Genomic DNA, 22,015 nt, shown 5'->3' with positions numbered 1-22,015 from the left:
TACTGATTAAGAGACTCAGTACATTTGTAAAGTCATGATACTGTGTTTTACAAGTAGTTAGCTAATTTAAGATTACAGAATAATAGTGACTTACTCAACTTGATTTTAAATAAGGATCATTTATTGGATTATATTATTTGATAATGCACATCCCTTAAAAAAAAAAATCAGATGGGCACAAATGGTTAAATCACTTTCATTCTTCTCCCCAAATCTGAAGTTAAAATGAAGTCCATGCTGGGCTGGATGGTGAGTTCTTATTATTTATGAAAGAAGCTTGGCATGATAATGTTACTAGGTGACATAGATCCGTCCCAGTGGTGTTTACATTTGATTTATTTGGGACTTTATTGAAGTAATATACTTGGAATCTATTTCTTTTATTTTGATGAAAATAGGGTTCAGAGTATGAATTTAAAGCTGTTTGTGAATATTTCTGATCAGCGTTAATCTCCACCTACTTTCTCAACCAAATAAGGCAGTAAAGTTTTTCAGAATCTATATAGTCTTATTGAAAATTTGTTTCATCTGTGTGCTCTATTGAGTGTGGATTTTACATATATTGAATATGTTCACAAAATACAACAAGAACACTATGTCCATTATTAATTTATATCTCAAGTTCATTTTTCTTTTTCTTTAAAGTGCAAATGAAAGCTACATCATAGAGACTTTTGAAAAATGCTGAGATACTTTCCTTCAAGAACAGGAATACCTTTATCTATCCTGTAGAACTCCCCATTGTTAAATAGCAAAGAATAATTACAACCAACAGTATCTTTTTGTGTAGGTGGGGAAAATGTTGTTATAAATTCAGTTATCTGGGTTAATACAAGCTTATGAGAGAATTGTTTTTTAAGAACATAAGTGTGCATTAAAATGAGGGCAATGCTTACAGATTTATAAGGTTTGGGATTTTAAATCCTTATATTTTCTATTAACAAAATTAGTAAATAGTCACATTTTCACCCAGCAAAAGATTGGCATTTGTTAGTGTTTTATGCTTCATATTAACATTACCCATTATCAGAATCATGAAATAGTTTTTTACAATGTAAGCACCCATGTCATTTTTTAGTCTGCAATATTAAGTGGGTGGGCTGTGAGGGGGGGGGGGGGGGGGGGGGGGGGGGGGGTTGGAACACTGGAAAAGTCCTTCCTCAGTGACTTGTAATTTGGGACTTGGATTATTTATGTAGGGATGTTTGTATATTTTGTCAGTGAGAAATACTGCGCTGCCATCATGGTGACTGTCATGGTTCTATATAAATGCCCTCCATCTGTCCCTCTAATGTTGCATGTCTCCGGTGGTTTGGAAGTTTTGTATATTTATTGTATTAACACAGAGTGTTCTAAAATAAAATACTGTTTAATGGATGTTTGTTTGTATAATTTTTAAATACTTCATTAGCACGTCAGAGGCAGAAATCATGCTGAGGGTTTAATGTATATAGAAATTCCACATTTGAATTTAAAAATAATCTGTATAATTCTGTCATTTGCTAAACAAAATAAGCACATAAAAGATTAGTTAAAAACTCTCATCAACATAAAATGACAACTTTTTTTGCATTAGACCTTAATAGGTAGTGGAATATGAGCTTCACTCATATTAAGTGACCACTTTAAGGTCAATATACACAGACTGCCTAAAGATTTAAAATGGAAAAATGTGTTTTGTGGTTCACATTTTTCCTAGTGGGTTAGAATAAGTACCTGTGTATTAGTAAGTCATTGATGTGAGTGAACTTGGTTTCCTAACTTCGCTATCGTTGTTTTATGTATCAATGAAAATACCTGTTTGATTTTTCACTGGTTATTTAAAGAGGATGTTAAATCATGTTCATGATGAATCTTATTTTGAGAAATATGTGTTCAATTAAAATAGGAACAGCATTTTCAGTTTTCTGGGTTTACCTAAAAAAATGAGTTTGAATTGTCATTGTATATATCTCCTTCTGTAAATCATGTTGTGATAATGTATAGTTTGCATTTTTGAGGGAATTTGTTAAATTTATTAGTTGTTTCTGTAAATTATTTGTAGTAGCATAATGCTTTTAGCTTTTTCTGAAAACACTGCCACTAGCATTTAATTTTATATTTCTTGGTAAAAATGTATGTTTAGACTGTTACTATATAGAACTTATCATTTTATCCATATTTCCCCATTAGAATTAACATGGCTGTCACACACCATTTCACTGTATCTTCCATTTTTTTCTTAAGGAATATGTTTAGAGAAATCTGTTGATTCCCTGTGATTAAGACCTTTAGGAGTGAAATAAAAGTGGTTAATGTAAAAATAATTAATGATGGTTAAAAATAAAAAATACCTTATTTGATAGATTTTGAAGTACAATAGTACAAATTTATTTAGCGTAGAATAATTTTAAAACATTAGAGTTGTCTTAAGTGCTTGTTTATTAAACTAAAAAGTTGTATCTCAATGGTTAAATATGGAAAGAAGTATTTCCATTAGAGATTAGATTATTGATTGGTATTTTTAAACCTATTTTATGGCTTTATCACAGTATATAGAGAGCAAGAAAGAAATATATCCAAATTTACTAAGCCAAGCATTGCCACTGTTCTGTCCTAGATACTAGTAGATACAGTATCTTTCATTGAAAGATTCTAGGAAAATAGGAAAAGACTCTTCTCTTGTGTTCTTACCATTCCTGAGGGTGCCATGTTTACAATTTAATGTTGTGATTTTGGTAGGACAAAACTTACAAACTGTAGAATTTTCATTGGCACTGTTAATGTTTTCAAATGGCAAGCGACATGGAGGCCACCATGTAGCAATGCAGTGAGTATTAAATTTTATGTTTATCCAAATCTTGATTTGTTGTTCGGCTCATATCTTTCTGGGCTTGGCATGGCTGATGGTGTAACTAAAACCATCTTGCCACTAAAACCCATTTTATCTTTTCTCTAATGGGGACAGAAAATAGTAAAGTCTACCTAGTAAAGTTTCCTGTTATTTGTCCAGAGAATACATTATATATTATCTTCTTTACATTTAAACAGTTCTAATTTATAAAATAATAGTATGCAAATTTTATTTTTAAACACTTAGATATAATCCCACAATTCTCCATAACTTTAATAATATTTTGTGGGTCAGTGATTCTCAAGATTAATCTTGGTTGTGGTAGTTGTTACTATTGGCAATTAGTACGATTCTTCAGGTGTTTGGGGGCTAGGAAAAAAAATTGCCCCAAATCACTGTGTTTTATCTCTGGTGATCAGGGTGATTCCTACAATGTTATAGTCACCTCCATGAAAACTGAGCACACTGGGCATAAACATTTCTCAAACTCATTTTTTTTCTAGTATGAAAGTAATGTATGTTGAACAATTGAGAAACATGGGAAATGATAAATGAGAAAATAAAAATAATTTGTCATTTAGGAATATCACAGCCAATGTTTTATTGGATATTTCCCATTCTTTTTCTATGTATACATAGTTTATGGAATTAAGGAATATAGCAATGTTTAACTTTTTGAATTCATAAAATTAATACACTTCAGTCTAAATTATAGGAAATACTTATAAGCTAAAGAAGGTAAAGCTGCTCATAATTTTATACCCGTAAGTAACTATTAATATTTGGTTTATAGCTTTCTATTAATTTTCTCAGAAGACAACTTTTTTCCTAAAATTAAAAAATAAGATTTTCCTCTATATTGTAATAGATCCTTTTAGGGATGTTTATCGAGCTCTCACAAGCCCATTTCTTTGGGGCTCCTGGACTGGATGTCATCTAGCCATGGTGGACCCATGCTTGGCTCATTACATTTTTTTCCCTGGGTAGATTTGTCCAGAACTATACTGTTTTAGTGGCAAGATGGTTTTAGCTGTACCATATTCTTCCGTGAGGAAGGAGTCACCATCAAGCTGAAGAATGAAGCAGACATCAAAGACAAGTGGGATAGAAGGACATAGAGAAGACCTTGATAGCTTTGCATTTCCTGTATGGGGCCTGACTGCTCACCCATATTTCATCCCATTAATCCCAGTAATATTTTTATTCTGTTTTCTCCCTGAGCTACCTTGAGTTGGTTTCCTGTTACTTTCAACTGGAGAATTTTAACAGACACAAAGGTTTGTAATCTTTTTTCAATTATGATATAAATAATATGTTGAACTTTATTTCACACTAGAGCCCTGGTACATGGGATTTGTGCACTGGTGGGGGGCGTGGCCTGCGGGGATCAGCTGTTGTGGGAGCGCCACTCATCTCTGTCAGCTGAGCAGCTGTGGACCTGCCCTCTGAGTGGCTGCTCCCTGGTCCGGCATCTTCCATGGAGCTGGAGCACTCGCCTCTCCAGAGGACCAGGTCGGGGCTGGGCCCAGGGACAATAACACTGAGAGGCTGTGGGGTAGGCCTCAGTCGTGTAGTGGTCACAAACCCGCCTCCCAGCCTCTGGGGTCAGTTCTGCGAGCCCAGTGGTGGCTCTGTGCAGCCTGTGGGTGTCCGGAGCCTGGGGCGAGGAGGCGATGATCACAGCCTGGGTTCCTGCCTGTTGGCCTGGGGTTCGCAGCGGGAGCAGCTGCTCATTCCGGTCAGCCGAGTGGCGCTCCCACTGTGGTAGCGCACTGACCACCAGGGAGCAGCTCCTGTATTGAGTGTCTGCCCCCTGGTGGTCAGTGCGCGTCATAGCAACTGGTCAACCGGTCGTTCTGGTCGTTCCGCTGTTCAGTCGCTGGGCTTTTATTATAGAGGATAAGATTGCTGAATGTATTTCTATAACATTTAATAGCTGTACAGCTAGCTACCTGTATATATATGTATCATAAACTATTTTTGAAGTCCTGTTATTCCTTCAGGTTCTGATTTTTAATTTTTTACTATAAACTAGAGACCCATTGCAGGAAGATTCCTGCAAGAATAGGGCTTCCTGCAGCCTGAGCGAAGCCCGGACACTCCAGAGGCTGTGAAACGGCGAGGCTGGATCCGCTGCCAGAGCGGGCAGATCCAGCCTTGCCGCTCAGCCCCTGAGGCCCCTGGCCCGGCTGACAGGCCCGGACACTCCAGAGGCAGCGGAGCAGTGAGGCTGGATCCACCACTGGAGTGGGCGGATCCAGCCTTGCCACTCGCGCCCCCCCCCCCCCCCCCCGCCCCCTGCCTGGCCGACAGGCCTGGACACTCCAGCAGCGGGGCTGAGGGGACTGGGCACCGCCATCTTTGTGACGGAGTGATGGTTAATTTGCATATTATTCTTTTATTATTAGATAGGATAATTTATCAAGGAATATATTGTTGCTAAATTTGGGGACCCAGGCTTTTTTTCTTTTCTTGGGACAGATTGCTGGGTCAAAGCATAGGCTCACTTTTTGAGACCTTTGATGTGCATTGCTAAATTGCTCTCCAGAAAATTGTATCAATTTATATCTCCATCAGCAGTGTACGAAAGGACCTCTTTATCCACACTCTACCAACATTGGATGTCCCTTTTCTAAAAAGTCTTCCCTATGGTAGGTTTTGATAGATAATCAGGTGGTTTATTTTCTGAGCATTCTGGTTTTCCATAGATGGACTCGTCCAACATTACCTGTTTTTTTTGTTTTTTGGTTTGTTTGTTTTGTTTTGATAACTAGGAGTGACCAGGTATCCTGCATCCACAGTGAAATCTTCTACTTCCTGAAAGCTTGAAGCTAAAGATGATTAGTACAGGATGGAAAAAGAAAAGGCGGCCTTAGGTAGCCAGCCATTGAGCCTCTCTAGGTAAAATCAGATTGGTTTTAACACCAGGTGATGTTATTCTTCACAATTTTTTAGAACAACTCTTAATTTTTGAGATCAATTCTAAATGATATTCTGTCTGGACAGACAGAAGATTTTCTTAATTTCTAATAACTTTTACTCATTGAGGGCATACTGTATATCAGAGACAATATTAAATGCTTTACTTATGGTACTTTACTCCTCACACCAAACCTATGATGTGATTTCTATTATTGACCCCATTTGTATAGAGTAGGAAATTATCCTGATTACTCAGTGAGAGAACAGAATGCCTGTCTCTTCAGGGAGAGGCAGCTAGACCCATGTCCCCTGACTCCTGCCAAGAGTGAGGCTGCTTCTGCCATGTGGTGCCACCTCTCTCCAAGTCCCTGTTTCTTTTCCATCCTTCCACATTGCCAGTAATTCATATCCATCTTTTAGGGACAGTGGATCCTAGGGAAAAAAAATAAAAAAATTACAGCATATATTTCTGATGTCTCCAGACCAAGGCCTACCTCCATAACACGTGAGTACCTGCTGCCTGCTCTTCAGCAGTATTAACTTACTAAATGGTCTTTTGCTTTTGTGTGTGTGTTTAGAGAAACTTTAATTGAAGACAAATCCTTATTTAATTATTAGTTTAACTCTGAAGAAAATATGCCTTTTATGTAATTATAACAGCTGCTTATCCTGGATAAGAGATTATAAGAAAATAACAAAAACTGTCAAACTGTCATTTGTTTTACTACTGTCAAATACTCAATGGATTTTTAGTGACTGTTTTTAGGATTGAGTAAATTAAGACACATGGTCCATCTTCAGAAGTATGAAAAATTACTAGGTTTTTATCTGAAGAGGGAAGAAAGAGCAGTGTTTTCATCAGTTGTCATCCTTTGGTGTGGCCTTTTTGGAATTATAATTGGAAGTTATTTTAGCAGTTTACTACACAGAGATGTTGGCATCCTCAGGGTTTTGTATGGGCCTGCTTTTCACCCTAAATATTCCAGGTAGAATGAAACGACAACTGTTTGAGAATGTAGACTTTGGTGTCAAACCTGTATTTGAGCCTTGGCTTTGCCACTTAGTTAGCTTTTTTACCTGGAACAAATTACTTAATTTCAGTTACTTAGTGACAGTTAATCCTATATAATAAAGAGGGAATATGCAAATTGACTGTCACACCATCACAAAGGTGGCATTGCCCATAGCCACAAGATGGCAGTGCCCAGTCCCTCAGCCCTGCCAGAGTCCCTCAGTCCTTTCAACCCCACGGGGCGGGAGGGTGTGTGGCAGGTGCGCGGTGTGGCCAGACCCACCCTCAGCCCCCCAGCTGCCCAGCCACCCAGGGTGGGCCTAAGGCGCAGGCAAGCCTCTTTGGTGGCTGCCCAGCTGCCCAGGGCTGCCCGAGGCTCAGGTAACTTGCGCTGCCAGCAGTGGCAGCAGCAGAGGTGTGATGGGGGCGTTGCCTTTCCCTGATTGCGGGGTCACCTCCCGCCCCTGAGGGCTCCCGGACTGTGAGAGGATGCAGGCTGGCCTGAGGGACTCCCCCCTACTCCAGTGTATGAATTTTCATGCACTGGGCCTCTAGTTTATCTATACAATGAGGATAATAGTTTCTATTCATAGGGTTTTGATGAATAAATGAATTATATAAAGTGCTTAGCATAGTACTTGCACATTGAACGTGCATAATAATTAAAAACTCTTGCTGTCTGCCCAGGTGTATTGATGGCTCCCAAATCTCTTATTTCCAACCTAGTCTTCTCTCCACAGTATATACCTAGCTCCACACAGGACTTCTCCATTGGCAGCCTAAGCTGGACCTTCCCACCTTCCCTGTCTCTGTTTCTCTTGGATTCCTGGTCTTGGTGGTGGCATCACTTTCCATCCTATGCCCAAACGAAATAACTGGGAGACATGCTGGACTCTTTCCTTTTCTCTGCTCACCCCTTCCAATCAGTCACCTGACTATCCATTCTTTCCCCCTAACATTTGTCTAATTCATATCATTATCTTTGCTGTCACTTGCCTTAACTCAGGCTTTCTTCTCTAGAGAATACATTATAGTGGTTTTCCCCAAACACAGGCAGTTGGTGGACTACTTGCCTTCAGATGTTAGACTTTTGAGGTGATTTGACTACAAAAAGTCAAAGAACTGTTAATATCTAATTTTTTGATTGATTTTTCTTTTCCTATTTGGTTTTGCTACTTCCTCTTATTTATTTATGTTTTTATCTATATCTTGTGTCCCTAAGCAAAGTGAACAGTTCATGTCTTAAAGACTTATCTTGCAGAACTCTTCAGGGTGAGGAGGAAGCTGCAAGGAAGAAGATAGTGGTAGGGACAGCAGTAGGATGGCCCCAAACACATGACTAAGCAGCTGGTAGGGGTTATGAAATAAAGACAATTATTGGTTCTTGCTGATTGAAAGAGTAGGCAAAAATTTGCTTTGATGATCTTATTCTTTAGTGTTTGAGTTGAAAAAGGTACTGAATTATTGGAAACTACTGAAATAACCCACTTAAAGGAAATGTCAAGCATAGTCAAGACTGTGCTTAAGTGGCTTTATGTAAAGCAAAGACTTTAAGGAGAGCTAGGAGTAAGTCGGATGTGTTCTGGAAAGGCAGTCATGGCAAGTTCATCCAGCAGCAAAATTGCTAAGTAAAAACTAAGGATGAGTGGGAAGCACACTCAAGGGTTCCCAGCCTCTGCTGAAATTTAAAGCTGGCGTCCTTTCTTTTGTGGATTAACTCTTCAGAATGCTGTAATAACAGCTGAAAAAGTAACTTGAAATTTCCAATTTTGCACAGATAATTTAGATCATAGTTTGTTTGAAATTTTTTTCTTTAGTGATTTGGATAATTCTGTCAGCTTTTAATTTTGGTTTCTATTAGAAACCTGGAAGTTGTCAGGTATGTTTAGAAACCAAAGCATAAATGTAGTTTCAGGTGTCATAGGCCCTAGATCAGGAGAAGAAATAACCATTTTTGTTTATCAAGTGAGTGCTTCATGAGATATAGAGTTGAGTAAGAGTTTATGAAAAGGGTTGTTGGTGTTATCTTTGAGAATTCGGCTTCTGGATGAGGCTCTTTATGGGCAGGTTACCTTCAGGAAATGTGGAACTGCTCCATGTTTGGCTTTTAATTTTGGTGTTATTGTTGGAATAGGAGAGTGTGATCTTCAGCAGACCTTTTTTTTTTTTTTGTCATTATTATACATATTTCTTTTTTTTGTAAAGCCTTGAGTGATTTGGAGCATTTTTATATTCCTTAGTTTTACTTTAAGACATTTGTATAGTATTTAAGAGATGCTTCTCTGAGGAACAAATATATACAGTGCCTATTTTGAAGTTAAAGCTAACCTAAGGTAGGGATATATATCTGTTACTAATGAATGGAATAGTTGAAATACCTGAATATCTTTTTTCCTGATCAAATTATATACATCATAATTGAAAGAAATATACTTAGACTTAAAAGAATCAAAATGAGTTTGCAAAATCTGGTTTATTCAGATCTGGGGAAAGGAAGGGAGCAACATGTTGTGAAAATACATATGCACAGGGACCTAATCAATGCTAGACAAACAATGTATTAGTTTACAATATAATAGGATAACCACAAATTTGAAGGCTCAAATCAAGTCCATCAGCGGTAAATACAATTTCATATTTGGCTCAAGTGGCTGTTGAATTATCAAGTGGTGCTGAGTTCCTCCAAAGCACCTAATGACTCCCCCTAGACTTGGAAGGAGTTTCACCACAGTCTCAGAAGAAATCCCAGTCGTGCCTGTAATGCTTTTGGCCCTTGGGCGTCATTGCTGCCCAAATACAAATGCAGGCCAGGGATTTCCAGTGGCCATGTGTTATTGCACAGAGAGGTCTGTTCTAAGCCAGACTCTTATGGCTAAGAAGGTGTGAGATCAGCCCTTAAATAGTGGTCTAGCATTAACATGGTCTTTCAAAGCATGTTAAGAAATAGCTCCTTAGTGATTATGTACCAGCTACTAGTTATCACACTAACAGAAAAGGCAAAAGGGCAGCTTCACATTTCACATGAAAGACTAGCATTAACTGGGCCTGCTTGACACTTAACGTTCAATAAATCTAGTGATTATTTTAATTTAGACCCAGAAAAAATGATTCCATACCAGTCTTTTCTTCACATAGGTTTGTGTAGCATTAAAATCATTATGGGTTAAATACTAGGCCATAAAGGCAAAACTGTTTAACTCTCCTTTGCCAAAACAGAAACAATTCCTGTTCTGACGCCTGTCCAGTTTCCAAAAAACAAAACATACATACACCTTTGTTATTGCACATCTTTCACACAGACTTGTGTATGTATAATATATATATATTTTAAATACGCTACACATAAAAAAAGACTATGGCACTTTACAGAATACATGTTTTAACAAAGATCATTTCACCACAGATGTTTGAAAACTATACAAAAACCCTTACACAATTAATGTAACATTGTTGAATTAGCACACAGGTTTAAAGAATCCACAGAATCCAAAGCAAGTATTTCTGCCTTTTTGGAGTCCATTGAGAAGCCCAGCCATCACAAAACTTTAAGCACAAATGCAGGCAAAAATAAATAAGACTTTTCTGATAGTTGTAATGGTACAGTTATATTAGATTTTTAGACTGAGGCAATTAGGTGATAGAAATTAGAAAAACAGGTATGGGTCAATAATCAGTCTAATTATTTTGTACACATTTATTTCAACATATTCCTCATATTCAGTGTTTTTTGTGTTTTTTAATCAGCTATGCAGTTTTGGTCTATATTTGCATGAGTTTGTATGTTCCATTCATCCCAACCAAAGCTTGGCTAATGAACTGAAGGTTTAAAAGGCCCAACATTACCGCTTACTAGGTCAGTGTTTGAGTAGTTTCAGTGGTTTGGGGTTTTGTGTGTGCATGTGCTTTTTGTCTTCTGTAGCATTGAGACTAATGAAGTAGACACTGTCAAGTGACTTTTATTGTCAAGGTGATCTAGGGATACACTGCCACCTTAACCAAGGAGCAGTCGGGCAGTAGGGATGAGGGATCCTCTGGGCTATGACAACTTGTCTGTAAAGAGAGTGAGAATGTTAAATTCGTGTTAGAAAATGGGTTCTCTATCTTATACAGAAAAAAAAAAGAGTGAATCTTCTGATGATACATTTAAGAAAAAATGGTGTTTTTATCAAGAGTATTTGCCTGATGAAGCGAATTGCTTTTTTTAAATGAAAATTATTGCCAGGGTTTAATGGCATCATGGCTTGGTTAGAGCATGTAACACTCTGTCAGGTACAGGAGCCAAATCCATAGGCTGCCATAACCTATTTCTGTGTGGTGTCAGAGATAGGTTAATGTTTCCTGAACCCTCCCCTGGGCTGTTATGAGGCTAAGGATTTACCCTTCTCTTGTTAAGGAAAGTCATAGGATTTACATTTTGCTTATTCTGAACTTTGGACTAAGAGTGGTGAACTCATTAAGGCCTGGTTCCATACCCTTCCTTCTCCCGCCCTTAAATCTTAAGCTATAAGAAAAGATGGTTTCTAGTATAGGCAAGATGGTTTCTAGTATAGGCCAAAGACCAGAATAGAATAAGACTTTAGTTGTTCCATTCCATCGCCACATAAAGGAATTAGTTTTTCTGCGCTAGGCATGGTTGTAAAATCTGAATCAGGGTTCTATGTCTGGTGGCACTTAGTACATAATACCTTGCCCAAATAAGGCATGTAATTATTTTTTAAATTTTCAAAATGAAGCAAGCCCTCAAGTGAGCAGATTCATAAACCCAAAGAGACCGAATCCTTCCAGAAATCTGGCAGGTCCATCCCACTTGCTTAAGTTGCTATAGAGTGTTTCTGTATCATTCTTCAATCCTGATCTTAGGATAATATTAGACCAGGCTTTTTCTCGCCACTTTGATCATTCCAAAGTAAATATGAGGTGATGGCTAATACCATTTTCCTGAATCAATGATATTGGTAATTTATAGAAACTAGATTAAAAGCACCCGAAACTTTTTTAATAGTGGTAATTGATTCTTTTTGTAAACAGGTATAGGCAGGTGCTATAATTTTGGTCTAACTTATTTTGCATTAACTCTCTACTCTGTTGTCCTGGGAATGAAGCCTTTGATGCAGCTCAGCGTTTGCAACAATTTAATGTTATTTTAGTCTGCTTTCAGGATCAACCAGTAACTAAAAAACCTTAACTCCCATGATTAGCTCTTTTTTTAATGCACAGAATGGCATTCTGCTGCTGTTGGGGTTGGAAATATAGCTGACTACAGCATGGTTACCAAACAATGGGAAAAGGTCTCCCTGTAAGTGCTGAGGTTCTGGCAGTTTCTCCCAGTGAACATCTGAATGAGCCACATCTGGTTTGGAGACCTCTGTCCTGGAATGAGGAAACAGTGAGGTTTCCTTTGGCAATCAGTGCAATCCCAAGCCTAGGAGAAAAACATGTGATCTCTGGTGGAAGAGGAGGCTGGGCCAGTACTTGCGTTAGCTTGGCTGCTGGGAAGCAGAATGAATTTGTCTCCACTAGCAGGATTTTGTATTTTTATTCTCATGATCTTATAGGCCCTTGTTCTTTCTTTAATCTTGGAGTGACAATTCAATTGATTCACCTGACCCTGGAATTCAGCTTCCAATACATTCCACAACAGAATTCCACAGTCCCTGCTTGGCCCCTTTGGTGGGCTAAGAAAGAGATCGTGTCTTGCTATACCTTTTAGCACACATCCCACTCACAGTAAGTGTGTAGTCTTCAACTGAGACACTTGAAAGAACCAGGAGGAAACAAAAACCCCACACCTCTGAATAGCCAGCAAATCTGGCTAACAGTCTCTTCAGTTACCAGAGAAATGCTGCTTTCATGGTTGAGATCATTCTCCTTCACTGGGCCTTGGGGGTGATGCCGTCTGACACGTGTCAGGGTTTATGTACTGTTTTCATGTTCCATCTCTTACAATTTGCACTGTGGCCCTCGTGTGCAGTCACTTTGCTTGGCCGGATGTTGCCTCTCATTGGTCCTGTAAAGGCTCAGGGCTGTGGAATGTGGCTTTGGTAGGTAAAGGCTAGTTCTTCACTTGGTTCGGATGATGAAACCAGAGGTGAACTGTTTCACAAGGTTAAACAAGGAAGAAAATGGTATAAATGTCTCTTCCAAATTAAAGGAGGCAGATGAGGTTTTTCCCCTCTTCAATCTCTTCCTGTACTTTGTCACTGGAGGTTGCAATTTCTGCTTGTGCGGAGAAGATGGCACAGATGAAGGTGAGGACCATCCCACCGATGGCAGTATAAAAGGCCCAGCCCAAGGAGCAGTCTCCAGGTTTGTAGGCCGATGCATAGTGTCCACAGTAGGCAACGGCCTTCTGGCAGCCCCAGCCAGCAGGGTAGAGTATCAAGCCGAGGATAAGGAACAGGCCTGCAGGGCAGAAGAGAAAAGAGGTGACAACCCCGTGGCTCCACAGATTTGTTGTCATTGTTACTTGATTTACCTGCTTTGGGCTATGGCATCCTTTCTGCAATAGCAAGTGTTAGGGGCTGTTTTATACAACTTATCTGGCCTGATCAAGAACCATTACCACTTTATCAGAAATATTTTTAGCCTCTTCTGTACATGGTGGAATGTACACCACTAATCATTTCCCTTCTAGGAAAGGAAATGAACTTGTTCTTCTCACAGGACTCTTACTGAGCTGAGCATTTCCCTTGGTCTAATGCAGAAATCAGCAAACTAAGGCCAAGTAACTGTGGCCTTGTTTTTGAAAACAAAAGTTTTATTGGAACACAGCTCTACCCATTCATTTATGGATTGCCTAGGGCTGCTTTTGTGCTGGAACAGCAGAGTGAGCAGTTGCTACAGACCCTATGGCTGGCCAAATTGAAAATATTTAATAAGGTTACAAAGACCTGATTTTTAAATACCAAGGAGTTCTATCCTCGTAAACTAATCTTGGCCCAATTTTCTTTTCCTACCTTTACTGAAATTCTCTGGGTTTACCATATCAAAGCTTCCAAGTTACTTAAAGCAACTTCCCCACAGAAAGAACATGACTGAATCTGCGGTAGTATTAGGTGTGAAGGAAGATGAGGGACAGTTTAAAACCACAGGTCACAACTTTCATAGAGCTGTCTTCATCCTTCATGCTCACATCATAGAGCATACTTCATCAGGATAGTATCCAACGATGGCAGTTCACTACTTACCAAATTAATCCCAATGTTCTAGTCTGAAGGCCCCAGGGAACTTTCCAGCAGGGGTGCAATAGAGGGACTCCGCTCCCATGCTCATTTTCTGTAGAAGGGTGCTTCACAAAAGCTTTGTAATCCCGCAACCTCCTATTTCTCTCTAGGTCAGAGTGCTGGGAGGCAGCGATATGTAGCTAAGGAAATGCGATCCAGTGTTGGGAAGCATAAATGAAAGGTGCAGCAGATTGAGGCACCTAGAAAAGATGCTATTAAGAGCATAGAGGATAAGGCAGGCAGGGAAGAGTGTGTTGATACCCTAAAATATGCAAGGTCTTGAATCAGCAGTCTTGGTTTGAGTGTCTGGGTCAATTCCAAGGCTAGAAATAGAAATCACATAGCAAAAAAGCCTCTATGGTCTAGTGCAGCCATGGGCAAACTATGGCCCGCGGGCCGGATCTGGCCCGTTCGGCTGTTCTATCCGGCCCGCGGAGCCGAAAGAGCGGAGGGTTTTCTTGCTCTCCCCTCCCCTCCTTTACTTTGAATTTGTATTAGTTCACACAAACACGCCATCCATGCTTTTGTTCCGGCCCTCCCGTCCAGTTTAAGAACCCATTGTGGCCCTCGAGTCAAAAAGTTTGCCCACCCCTGGTCTAGTGTGAGCTAGAACACAAATCAGCAAGATAATGACCACAGCAAAGACTCACTAAATTGAGAGATGGTCAGTTAGTGGTTAAGAGCTCAAAATTGGGGTTAAGATAGAGGTTTGAATTCAGCTCTGACATTTATAAATTGGGTGACCTTAGAAAATCTTAACCTAAGTATGATTACTCACCTGTAAAATGGGCTAATGTTTAATTCATAAGGTGGTTGTGAGTATTGAAGTATGTACAGAGTACTTTCTACATCCATAACAATAACAGCAATAACAACAGAACTGGAACATAGACTGGTACCTGACAACAGGGTATAGTTTTTGCAGACCCCTCCCATACACAGCATAGTTTAAAGTGTACCAGTTATGAGTAAGTGGGTCAGCTTATTTTTGAGGTATATTTTGAAAGGTGTAATGATTTGGGGAGAGGGGAGAACCCAGGCTACAAATTAGTTCCCTTGAAAGACGAAACCATCCTCATCTGAACAGATCTTACTTAGCTGGGAGATGCAAAAATTACTGAGCTAATTTTTTTATGTTCCCAAAGCCTGTGATAAGTTCTAATTAATTCCCACCTTGTTCCCTAGGAAACATCACCAAGCAAGGTACCTGGAACCTTTTACCACCCTGGGACTTAGATTAAGAGGTGCTCTCTGGCTCGCAGGCCCTGGGCAAGGAAGCGTGAACTGCTCTGCCTTATAAAGACCAGAGTGTTCGTATTTTAATGGTGGCTCCAATTAAATATTAGTTACACATTTTGTTTGTATTACATGGCTTAAACAAGCCCAGTAAGCAAAATAAAAGCATTTTAATATGATAGGGACAGAAGACAGAAAGCACAGAGTTTGTTTTCACATAGCAGCTCTGCTACCCTGTGCCAGGCTCACAAAATACCTTAATTTGGTCGTCTCAGATGCTTTGGGGAAGTAGGCAGGCTTAAAATAACGAGTACAGCCAGGAACATTCACTCTAGTTCTTCCTAGCTCTCTTAGGTGCTTCCTTTTATGATAGCTCAGCTAAAGTTCCCAAAATTCTTCAGGCCACCTGAAAATCTGGTGGCTGCTACTGGCCAAATGTGAATGACAATAGGGATACATCATATAAGGGTGCCATGCTTATGAGTTAGGCAAAAGCCTCAGCTTGAATATTTATAAGCCCACAGGGCATTCCACATGGAAGGGTAATAAATAGTGGACTGTGGTATGTCTCCAAGTCTTAGTGGCTGTGATGTGTGCTGAAACCTCACGCTCTCAACCTGGGCAGCCAGCCTAGACAAACACAGTGCCTTATCCCAATTCTCCACGGAGCAGAGAAGTTGCTGCTGTCTACCCTACCCTGGTTGCTCACCTCTGCTCCCAGCATTCATCAGAGTTGTCATTAGCATGGTTGATGCCATGAAAATGTAAGTCCCATGTCTGGTAAGGGAAAGAAAAGAGGGCCTATAGGTAAGCAAAAAAATGAAAGTCACCTTTATCATCAGTCTGGGTCTTTAGAAAAAGGCCCTTCTAGTAAAGGAATTCCAGACAGTTTAGTGACTCAGGTGGACCTTTCAGGTGACTGCCACACTGAAGCCTCACCTCACAAGGTCCTGACTCTCCACTGCTCTTGGAGCCCAGCACAACTTCTGAGCAGCTGTTCTGGTCCTAATAAGCATCCCTTAGTGAAGCACAAACATCATCTGAACATAATCTTTTGCGAACTAGTAAAATTACAGAGAAAAAGCCCATTAAGGTTTCCCATCTCTCAGTAAAATCCAGCTCCCTCTCTCTGGCCTTCAGGCCCCATGTGATCCAACTCCTTACTACCTGTCTAAACTCACCTCTGCCTTTTACACCCTTGTTCTCTGCTCTGGCTACCTGGCTCTTCCTTGGACACATCAGGAATACTCAGGCCTTTGCACTTGCTATTCCTCTCACCAGGTAGCTTTCAGGTCGTCTTCAAATGCCACTTCCTCAGTGTGGTCTTCTGTTCCAATCTATTTAAAATTTCAACCACTTACCTCTCCCCTGCATACTGTCCTCATTCCTTGCTTTGTTATTTCTTAGCACTTATTACAGACACAGACTATATTATTTCGAGTCATATGAAACTGTCAATATTTGACCTTATTTTTAACCTGAATAAATGGTCAGTTTATATGGCTCTACCTACTATTTTACTTTATTATTTTACTTTATTATTTTGATTGTTAACCTAGACTTTTAAGCTCCACGAGGGCAGGGATTTGTGTGTATTTGTTAAAAAGCTAGTGCTCAGGATTGAGTTTCATATAAGAGCTGAGCCAGAAAATGATCTGATTGTCCTCTGCAGCTTTAAAAAGGCAGTTCCTGCCTGGCTGCCATAGCTCAGTGGTTGAGCATCGACCTATGAACCAGAAGGTCACAGTTCGATTCCCAGTTAGGGCACATGCCCAGGTTGTGGGCTCAATCCCGTGTGGGGCATGCAGGACGCAGCAGATGAGTGATTCTCTCTTATCATTGATGTTTCTCTCTTTCCTTCTCTCTTCCTCTCTGAAATCAATAAAAATATATTTTTAAAAAAGGCAGTTCCTAAAGTTAGGCCAGCCCACAGTGGTGTTTAGGGCCTTTCTATTGCCTTAATGCATCGTTTCAGGGTGTGTTTGTTTTGTGGAAAGCGATAAGAGAAAGTAGGACTAAGATAGTGGGCATTTGATTTTCTTTTGACTGGCACCTCTCCCAGGGAGAGGGCCCAGCTGGGAGGAGAAGGAAAAGCAGACACAATGATACTGGCCAGTAACCAAAGAAAATGGCTACTCCTGAAAGTAACTCAGAGGGCTGGTCATCTCTGCCATGGCTCGACTTGATAGGATGCACCCAGGGTCATACCACTTTCCACAACCTTAAAAACTATCCTAATCCTTGGTTCCTCTATCTTCTCTCTTGCTAGTCACCTCCCAGTTCACTATACCAAGAAGATGCCAGCATCTGTTCATTGTGAGGGTCACCTGGGGAATGACTCAACCTTATCTGGGGAAGAAAAAATAAAAAGGAACTGGTGGTTAGTCACTTGGACTCCCCTACAGATGCCACCACACTCTGGAGATAGAACCTTGACAACTTCAGAGGCCCACCTTATGGTGGCCTTCTCATGATCAGCTGGGCACCAGCTATTACAATGCAATGTTTATCTTGCCCCTCTGCCATTTTAGTAATATTTCCCCCTACCTGGAATGAGCTTTTGGACTCAATCCTGGATTCCCACCTTGCTGCACAGGAATTTTCAGAGCCTCTATGGGCAACCTAAACATGTGGTTTGGGTTTAACTCAAATAATTAGATTCCATGAGCTGTGTCTCATCACTGCATTTCCAGTGCCAAAAAACAGAAGGTGCTGAAAAAAAAAAAATAATGAAACCCACCAGGAAAAGTAAAGTCATGGTCTTTCTGCTTTCTGATCAACATTCGGCACTATGATTAGACCAGCCACAAAATTATAGGTCTTAGGTAATTTTTTTTGCTACTGCCCTGGATTTAAACAATGTGATATCAAATCCCTTAGGTGGGAAGAAAAACATCTCCATAATCTAGCCAAGCTCCCAATTTTGGAAAGATGAAGCATTGCTAAATGCACTAAATAATATTTTGCTTGGTCTGAAGATGCCCACCTCAAGCTTTAAGAACATGGGACGCTAGGAATGGGGGACCCAAGTCTGAACCACAGCTCCTAAATTTGTGAAAAAGTGGGCAAAGGCTCCATGGCTATTTCTCATCTTTCCCTCCCAATCAGTCACAGTTTTACAACCTGTTGGCCAAGGGAAGGGACTCAAAGTTTGCTTGTTTTTTTATGGGTACAGAAGAAGGCCATTGTTCCTGTTCTGGAAAATGTAAAAACTAAAGAAAGGCTGGCTCCTTTCTACAGAATAACAAGCAGATCTTTGGACATCACACTTCTACTTCCTCTTCAGACAGACTTCTAGACTAAATAGTAAAGAGAGACTAGCCTTGGTTTGCAAAGGAAATTTACTAAGGACAGGAAGAAAGCGCCATCTGTTAGTGCAACTGGCACTACGTGGAGGCCCACAGTGAAAGACGACAGCCTCCACAGGGTTGTAATCAGGAAGCTCATACTAAAGCTATGAAATTTCCTACTGTCTGGTGAATTCACAGCAGACAGCTAGTAGCAAGCTTAGTATCTTTTGATAAATTTGGGTTCCAACTAGGTAATTCCTGAGGAGTGTCCACTGAGTGCACGCAGGTGCCTGTCCTGACGCCAGGCACAGCAATGAGTGGCCGTGACGAGAAGAGGAGTAGGATAGCATTGGGTTCCATAGGCTAAACACTTTCAAGCCAGTGCTAATCAAGGAATCTGGTCACACAATACACATCACCATTCCCTGAACCAGGGCCCTCCTCCACCTGGAAATACCCACCTCATCCTACTTCACGTCACCACTTCCTGCCTGAATGTTATTCTCTGTGTGCTCCCACCACCCTGTGCACATCTTTTTTCAGCTCTTTATCACAGTGTTATTTTTGTATATTTATTCAGATTTTTACTAAGTTACCTACTAAGTGCCAGGCATTATTTTTAGCCCTGAGGGATATAGCAGTAACCTATTCCTTTGAGGGCAAAAAAGTTTTATTCCTCTTGGTATATATCACCGTTTTATCTTAGCATTTACCATAATAAGCCTCATGGGTGTGTCACAGGTTAAAAAGGTCAAGAATTCAACTTATTTCTGGCTTTGAAACAGCCATTGATTCATATAAGAACACAGCAAGAGACTCCATTCCCCTTTCAACATATCTCTGAGAAAATGAAAAAACAAAAAAGTCACCCAATGTTGATTATCCCTACCAGGTCTACTCTGTGACTCAGGGGTCTGGAATATGGGCCTAGCTAAGCCTTCGCTTTGGTTTTGTTGACCCAGCTCAGTTCACAATAGCATAATCCCAGGAGGCTGTCCCTGCCACCACCCCCTTTCCCCTTACCCCCTTGACCCAGGCAGCCATCTCTGTAGCAGGAAGCAAAGGCAAATAAAGCAAGAGAGTGACTAGCTTCCTGTATCTCATCCCCACTCTGGGACAGAGCTCCAAGAGCATTCCAGGCTTGAAAAAGTAGAAAAAGTATTGCTAGTACTGGATTAACGTAAAACTAAGACAGGAAAGTCCTTGCATGAGTTTCAGATCATCTGCCAGTGTTCTAGCTCCAGGTGGGAAGGTGGCCTCATTGGCTTTTACATTTCATTATCCTTTGCTGTTTGTTCTTCCTTACCTTCCCAACATCTACACACTGGGGAGTCCAGGCTCAATCCTCTGTCCACTTCTCTACATTCTCCTTATTGGTCCTACAGCTTTAAATACTAAGTCTAGGCTGAGGTCTCCTGAATTTTCTCCAGCTTTGAACTCTAGATTTGCATATCCAACTGTTTACTCTGACCTCCAACCTCCACATGGATATCTAACAAGGTGCTTGAAAATTGTGTCCAAACCTCACTTTTGATTCCCACTCCTTAAAACCTGGTCTTTACCCTGTGGGCCTCATCTTAGCACATGCGAGTTTTGTTATACCCAGCAAGGTCAAAAATCTTAGAATCATCTTTGACTCCTTTCTCTCTCAGAGCCTACATTACTCCATCAGCAAAGCACTGGCCTTCATTCTTGCTGTTCCCTTTGCCTAGAAAGCTCTTTCTTCTGATTACCCACATGGCCAACTCCTTGATCTCTTTTAAGTCTTTGATTAAATCTTTTTTCACTGAACCCTACCCTGACTTCCTATTTAATATTACACTTCCCCATACGCAATCTCTCTTACCCTGGCTACACCTTTTTTCTTTCCTTCCACAGCACCCATCACCTTTAACACACTATATAATTTACTTTTTTGATTTACTGTCTGTCTCCATACTCTAAACGTACACTCCATGAGGATAGAGAACCTTATGGCTTATTCTTTATGTATCCCAATTGCTCAGGACAATATCTGACATGTAATAAGGTGTTCAGTAAATATTTATTGGATGAATGAAAAGAGAGGAGCTGTGATACAGATTATGTTCTATTTTTAAATGGAGCCAATGTGGAAAGTTCTTGCCAAGTGTTGTAAATGGTTAGAGGAAAGGCTTCATCTGATAACGTGAATCCCAGGGGTTGACAATTTTGGCTAACAGAACAAACACAGCCACACTTACTGACGAAACACACACAGGCTCCAAACCATGGGGCTGGCCTTTTATTTGACTGCAAGCACTGCAAACTTCCTTTCTGGCTACAGAAAATAGCTGTTTGTGGAGATCTCACAGAAAAAAAGTAGTAAGTCAATTAAATGTAATCAATTTTAAGTTATCTAGAGATCAGCCTTAGTTGAGCCTCAAAACTCTGAACGTTTCCAGCTATGCTTGGCTGCAGTGAGGACAGCTGAAAAGACAGGCTGTGGCTAACTCGTGGGAACTGCCCAAGACACCAACTGGGCGGGAGTAGCAGGACAGGGGTAAACCTGGAGAAGTTCAGGAAAATGACAGAGGCAGAGGGGTGTACAGGTGGAAATGAAGGAGATGGGACATGGCAGTTTGCAGAGAGGTAAGGGTGGTTTCTAGAAGCAGCATGAGCCTGGAGAATGGAAAAATTAACTGAAGGAGTTAATACTGAAGGCAAGAATGTAGAACTTCTCTACAGCCCAGGAAAAGATCTACTCCTGTCAGCAGCGCAGAGGGCAATGTCTCAATCCCCGGGGTTAGGGATGTTTCTGTGCTTCTAGTAGAGGAATAACATGTTAGTTATTGATGGTCCCATGTTAACTCTAAGCCTGGGACCATCAATTGGGACAGTTGATGTACAGTTATGCAACAACCTTATGCAAATCAGTTGACATTTATCTGTATACTGACCCCTTTTTTCTGTTTAAATTCCCCCCCTCGCCCCCGTTATCTCCTATGCTGACATTGGAAATCATTTTGGCAGTCTGTAATAGCTATTTGTGGGTCATTAACTGTTGTTGGGTGGGGACATTTTCTCTTTCACAATACCTTAAGGCAAAAGGTCAGATATTATTGAGGCTGTGCTTGTAGGAAGGCGCATCACATCCACTTCCCTATCCATTGAATTTGCTATGGAGCTACTTTCCACCCAGAGATCATGGTATGCACCTGTCAGTTCTCATGTGCAGGGACTTGGGAAACACTCTTGTGATTGTTATCAGTCACCAAGACAAGGCTAAACTAAGTTCCTTGCACTATTTTAAGAAAGAAAAGATTCAACTTAAAGAATTTCATGGATGAAATAGAAATAAAAATTACAAGTAAATGGTTCATCAACTACCTGGAAAACTAACTAGCACAATGATAGTAAAAAACAGAAGTCTTACTATGACATAATATATATTTGTCCCATATAAAATAGCATTGATTCCAAGGCTGCCTAGATGCCTCAAAGTATGTATTTTACACTCATACGAATTCCTATTCAATGG

At 40.4% G+C, this 22,015-nt stretch overlaps 2 protein-coding genes across 3 annotated transcripts in view; one reads left to right on the top strand and one right to left on the bottom strand.

Moving 5' to 3' along the window:
- The window catches only part of SCAMP1 (secretory carrier membrane protein 1), a 72,308-nt gene extending 70,931 nt beyond the window's left edge, over window positions 1-1,377 (top strand). For both annotated transcript variants that reach the window (XM_080682420.1, XM_080682422.1), the window contains one exon: window positions 646-1,377. In XM_080682420.1, the coding sequence (XP_080538546.1) occupies window positions 646-668 (23 nt within the window). In that variant the 3' untranslated portion in view covers window positions 669-1,377. The remainder of the gene's footprint in view (window positions 1-645) is intronic.
- Window positions 1,378-9,222: 7,845 nt separating this feature from the next.
- LHFPL2 (LHFPL tetraspan subfamily member 2) overlaps window positions 9,223-22,015 on the bottom strand; it is a 148,378-nt gene continuing 135,585 nt past the window's right edge. Inside the window, exon 5 of the mRNA XM_080679523.1 lies at window positions 9,223-13,169. Within this exon, the coding sequence (XP_080535649.1) occupies window positions 12,913-13,169 (257 nt within the window). The 3' untranslated portion in view covers window positions 9,223-12,912. The remainder of the gene's footprint in view (window positions 13,170-22,015) is intronic.

Source organism: Plecotus auritus (genome assembly GCF_963455305.1).
Source record: "Plecotus auritus genome assembly, chromosome: 7".
Taxonomy (NCBI): domain Eukaryota; kingdom Metazoa; phylum Chordata; class Mammalia; order Chiroptera; family Vespertilionidae; genus Plecotus; species Plecotus auritus.
Note: the sequence above shows the minus strand (reverse complement) of the source record. Positions and strands in the feature narration are given on the sequence as shown.